The sequence below is a fragment of the Arachis hypogaea genome, chromosome 11 (genome assembly GCF_003086295.3).
Source record: "Arachis hypogaea cultivar Tifrunner chromosome 11, arahy.Tifrunner.gnm2.J5K5, whole genome shotgun sequence".
In the NCBI taxonomy this organism is placed as follows: domain Eukaryota; kingdom Viridiplantae; phylum Streptophyta; class Magnoliopsida; order Fabales; family Fabaceae; genus Arachis; species Arachis hypogaea.
This window is the reverse complement of record NC_092046.1, coordinates 136,028,429-136,034,612: the sequence shown is the minus strand read 5'-3', so window position 1 is coordinate 136,034,612 and position 6,184 is coordinate 136,028,429. Positions and strand designations below refer to the sequence as shown.

The 6,184-nt window shown below is 26.5% G+C and overlaps 1 protein-coding gene across 1 annotated transcript; it reads left to right on the top strand.

Annotated features, from left to right (window-relative positions):
- The first annotated feature begins 5,246 nt into the window (after nucleotides 1-5,246).
- Nucleotides 5,247-6,184, top strand: LOC112722808 (nuclear transcription factor Y subunit B-3). Its single transcript, XM_025773984.3, has one exon. It carries the CDS (start codon nucleotides 5,464-5,466, stop codon nucleotides 6,007-6,009), a length of 546 nt encoding a protein of 181 aa, XP_025629769.1. The 5' UTR covers nucleotides 5,247-5,463; the 3' UTR covers nucleotides 6,010-6,184.

Here is a 6,184-nt window from a genome sequence, read left to right as displayed (position 1 = left end):
CACTCCCATGCTGGTCTTCCGTTGTCCATCAGATTCTCAAAATCAGTCAGGCACCCACTAACGGCCTCTCCATCAATGGGCAAACCCAGCTGATATGCCACATCTTGCAAAGTGACAGTGCACTCCCAAAACGGCATGTGAAAGCTGTGGGTCTCAGGGCGCCACCTCTCAACGAATGCGCTAACTAGAGGCTCATCAACCCAGAACCACTGACTGTTTAGCCTAGCCAAGTGATACAAGCCCGCGGTCTCCAGATACGGTATAATCCGTTCGTGTAGAGGCATATTCTGTTGTCTCCTAACACAGGTAATAACCCTAGTAGGTTGCAACATGTGGATAAGAAATTATTTCAACACTCAAAAAATCTAAAAAATTTACGATTCATTAATGACAAAACTAATTTGCCATATATCAAAACATAAAACAAAGTGGTTCACATATATCATGTAATCCTCATCATACTTGCAATAATAATAAGAGTAAATATAATTTAAAAAAAATAGTATAAACATACAACTTGAGCATACATATTCTTTATCCATAAAAGAAACACGACATTTTTTATTTCTCATATTGGTTTCCTATTTTCTCTAATAATAACAATAATAATAATAATAACAACAATAATAATAATAATAAAAATAATAATAAGGTAGTATAACTAACTTCTTGGTCGATGTTTTCAGCCACGTGCGCAACACCATTTAATCGGTACATGCGAGCTGCGTCTTCCATGGCTCCACCACCCAAAGGCTTCACCACCCCCAGTGACGGATCCAGAAAATTTTAGAAGTGGGGGCAAAATAATATAATAAAATACATAAAAAAATATATATTAATATTAATATATTTAGATATTTAAATTTGGAGTATATTAGCTAATCAAATTTTTAATAAATAAATATAATTAATACATTTAAAAGTATAGTAATTTAATTTAAAAATATTTTTTCATTTCAATATTTCAATAATATTGCACGAAAAACATTTATTATTAATACTTGCGCTTAGTCAAGCATCTAATATCCGTCAAATTACATTTAAATTAATTATTTTTTATATGATACAAAAAAATTATAATTCAATAGCTAAAAAATCTATAAGGAATATAATTCGAATGAACTAATTTAAAATTTTAACTATTTTTTATTTTGATGTCTAATTTTTTTCTAAAATTATGTGAAAAAGACAAAAAAAATTATAAAAAAAATAAAATTTTAAATTAAACAATTACAATTATCTTTAGAGAAAATAATATATTTTTTCTATTAAAAAAATATCAAATAATTTTTTGATATTTAATTGCAAAGTTGACATTTTATAATATTATAATATTTTTTTAACGAAAACAATATTATATGTATGTATAAACAAAATTAAATTAAACAAAACAATAAAAAGTAAATAAATGATACATATTATAAAAAAGTATTAAACACTCATAACCTCATTTATATTTAAAAAATTAAGCTTAACTTTAGGTAATTAAATAATTAGATTATTATTAGTTATTATTAATATTTGTTTTGAATTTATATAATACAATAATTTTTATTATCGTATTAATATCTAATAATATAAATGTTTCTTACATATAATTTTTTTTGAAGTGTGGGGCAAATAAATTATTGTAATGGAGACAATGCTCCACACATATATATACTTACTATTAATTTTTTGAAAGTTCAACGGGCAATTGCCCCCACACCTCTACATATAAATCCTGACCACTCCCAAAGACTTCTCTGGATTCTCTCTCAAACTCCCAGAGTTTCAAAAATTTTGGCCCACCACATATGAAATCCGTCAAAACTTAACGCAGATTATGTATTTATATTACTCTACCCATAAACTGTAGTAACTTAGGGAGTTTTATGATCACACGGACTACTCATAAACCGTGGAAATCTAGTACGATTTCTACCCACGTTATTCATGCATAATCCGTGGTTACTTCCCTTTATGCTCATTTTGTCTCATTCATAAACCGTGTTTACCTGTCACGGTTTATGAGTAAAAAATAAAAGGTGGTAATTTACTACGGTTTACATAATGAATGAGAATACGCAAGTAAAGAAATTGTAATGGTTGCATTTGAATAACTAAATCTCCCACTAAAATATTAAAATATTATTAAAAAATACTTTATATTTTTTATATATATTTGGCTGTATTTGTGTTACTGTGTACGCAGGATATTAAAATGAAAATTGTACTATAGATTTTCTCACACACATTATTATTATTTTTTTTTATCAAAGATAGAAGACTCGAACCCATAATTTTTTAACTGAATATGAAAAGACTATGCCATTTGAACTATTACTCCTTAGCTTCTCACACACATTATTGCTGGTTGAGAAATGCAACGGATTTACCAAGGCTATTGTTTTACTAAAGCATATTTAAATCTCACAGTAATTATTTCAGTAATATATATTTACGTTTGGGCCTATTGGAAAACAAAGACAAAATGCTCTGCAAGTGGGTTATCCAACATACGTCATCAAAACACCAACCAATTAGTGTGTAATTAATGACTAATGACACATGTAATTATCGTACCCACGAGTGAAGTGTTCGGTGTTCCATTAGTATTATCCATGTTAAAAATAAATGAAAAATTCATGATGTGTATCCAGCATTTGATATGAGTGGCACTTAGCATTTAGCAAGGTGGCAATCATATATTGCTTATTGGGCCAAGAGAAAATCTTCGTAGTCATGGTGTACTTGAGTAGTAGATTATATTCCACTTAAAGATGGATACAATGACACGTCCAAAAAAAAAAAAAGATGGATACAATGAAATTTTAATATTAATTAAACCAAAATGACTTTTCATCATAAATAAATGTTATTTTGTGAAAGCATAAATATTTCTAAAATTTAATTGAGAAATCAATTATTCTTAAGTTAATATTAATCAATCTTTTAATTTTAAATTTTAAATATTAAATTATAATTTTTAATTAAAAATATTAAATTTTAGAAAATAAAATATAATTTTATAATAAAAATTAATTAAAAATATTTAATAAAAAATAATTCTTATAATTATTCATAATTCTTTGGGCCATTCTTTATTAATAGCAATCAAGCGAATTAATAGGTATGATTTATCATATCAATTTTATGCAAGGTATATATTTAGTGATTAATTTATTAGTCTACTAAAATATATATTGGAGATTTAAATTCTATTTGTTGTATGCAAAAACTCATCAGGTGAAGAAATTCTGTGGCACATATATATATGTTGTCCACACACTTTTTAAGTTTTTATCACTATTATTACTATTTAATTTTGGTTTGATAAAATTTTTATTTTTTAAAAATAATCTATAAAATTTAGTTTTTAAAATATAATTTTTTAAAAGATATACTATCTATCTATACTTGGTAAATTAAAATATTAAATTAAAATAATTTTTAATAAACACAAATAATAATTAATATATTTGATAAAATAATTTTTAAAATTTAAAATTATTATAATAGACATTAATATAAAAATTAAATTTAGATATTAATTAATGTATGATGTTATATTAAATTCTTTAATTTTGATAAATATAAGACAATTTTAAAAAAATTTACTTATATATTTTTAAAAACATTCATAACTTTAAAAAACAGGTCAATAGTCAAATTAGTCTCTAAAAAATAAAATATTTTTTAAATTCGTTTTTGAAAAATTTTTAACAATTAAATTGATAAATTTTTATAAACATATTTAATTATCATTTAATTGGATATGTTAAGTATTATATATACTATTACTTAATATTTTATGTCATCAATTATTAACAAAAAGTATGAGTGCTTTGATAAAAAAAAAAAAGAAAGAAAGTGTGGGTGGAATAATTGAAAAACAAATTTAATTAATTTGTAATATTTAAAAGATCAATTTAATTAAAAAATATATTAAAAATAAATTTAAAAAATATTTTATTTTTTAAAAATTAATTTAACTATTAATTATTTTAAAATTATTAACAAAAATATATAAACTTTTAATTTTATCAAACCAACCCTTATTACTTGCCAAGCCCAGCCAATTGAGAAGCATGTAGAACTTTAGGCTATTTGTTGTGTGATTTTATCGATGAATGTGGATCACAATACTTCTCTATCTAATACACGCACCATTAGCTTAATTAGTTACAACAAAAACCGAGATATGTTAGCCATCTAGTAACAGAGTTACAAATATTACGGTTAAGAGATAAACATAATTGACCTATTCAATCAAAGTATTGAACTGCTGTTATAATATTTATATATACACTCGTAAGCACTTAAAAATATAATATTGCACCCAACAGCAATGGCCTCAAATCCTCCACACGTGTCACAATTAACCAAAGCAGAAAACCAAACAATCCAAATGTGTAACGAAACCTTAATGAACCCGATTTAATAAACAAGTCACATTATCTTAATTAACAAATAGCGATATATAATTAGGCAAAAGTTTTCACTTTTTAAAAATATAATTAAACCCCACACACTTCTCTCCAACCAAACAATATTGCTTTTTCTGCCTTTCTAAAGCCCTATATTCTCCTCTAATTGATCTATCCCACTCACCATCATCATATATATATATATATGAGGAGCGCAGAGCAGCTGTTTTTGTATTTTGTAATTATTAATTAATTATTAATAATATTTTTAATAATATAAAATTATATTTAATAATAAAAAAATTATTTTTTTAATAATTAAATATTAGTTAAATTTTAATAAAAATCCTATCCTTTAAATTTTTTCTATATATATATAATTAAGCTAATTAATTGTCACTAAGAACAACAAACGGCTAGCACTAGCCATATGAAACCAATCAAGAAAAATAAAAATAAAAACAAAAAAAAATCTAATTCTAATCTAAACTTAATTAAATCATTATATATATAAAGAATTGAATTTTAATATACATGTAAAGTAATTTTACTTATATAACATTATATAAATAAAAATAACTCTTTTTTAGTGGTCATATAATGTTCATTTAAAATAATAAATATAATTAAATAATTATATAAAATATTTTTAAATATGAATATATTGATATTAAATTTTTAAAACATTTTAAATATTTTAATAATATCAAAATTATAATAATATTAACCGTTAATTTTAATTATAAAATATTTATAATTTAGATCAACCATCGCAGAATTACTGGAATACAATATTCCTGCAATATTTTAAAATTTTGTTCTTTTTTTTTTTGGTGACTGGTTGTTAAATTTTGTTCTAAAGTTTCGTATAAAATACAAAATAGTACTAGTGTATTAATTAAATAGCATATTATAACAACCTCTCTACAGAAGCGCAGTACGATTTTTCCTACTGGCTAGCCGCTAGCAAGTTAAATAATTAGGGTTGCAAGTTGCAAAGTAAGTAAGAAAAGAGGTTGAGAGAGAAGAGAAGAGAAATTTGAAGCGAGTTTGAATGATGGGTGAGTCAGATAACGAGTCAGGAGGTCAAGGAGGGAACGAGTTCTCATCATCATCAGGAGGTAGTGGACTATGCAGAGAACAGGACCGCCTTCTTCCGATTGCCAACGTCGGCAGAATCATGAAGAAGGCACTTCCGGCGAACGCCAAGATCTCAAAGGAGGCCAAAGAGACGGTGCAAGAGTGCGTTTCTGAGTTCATAAGCTTCATAACAGGGGAAGCTTCTGACAAGTGCCAGAAGGAGAAGAGGAAGACCATCAACGGTGATGATCTCTTGTGGGCCATGACTACGCTCGGATTCGAGGATTATGTGGAGCCTCTCAAGATTTATCTCCATAAGTACAGGGAGATGGAAGGTGACAAGACTCCCATCGTTGGTGGCGGCAGACAGCACCACTCTGATGATCACGCCGGTGATGACGCTGCCACCGCCGGAGCCCTTTATGGTGGTGTGCCTTCTACTATGATGATGATGATGGGGGGACACGTGTATGGATCTGCGAATAATGGATCAGCATCTTCTGGAAGAACTACTAGGTAGCACTTGTTCGTTACCTCTTTAATTATTATTATTTTTTGTTTTTTATGACTCTAGATTACACTACTTTCTTGCTTGTAATCTTGTTCTTAATTAATTAAGATATATATAGACATTATTGTGGATTATTCTGGATGGCGATTTAGTTTGGAATACATATATACATTAGGCTTGTATA

Excerpts from the sequence above, each read along its gene's own strand:
- LOC112722808 (XM_025773984.3), top strand. The coding sequence starts at position 5,464 with ATGATGGGTGAGTCAGATAACGAGTCAGGAGGTCAAGGAGGGAACGAG.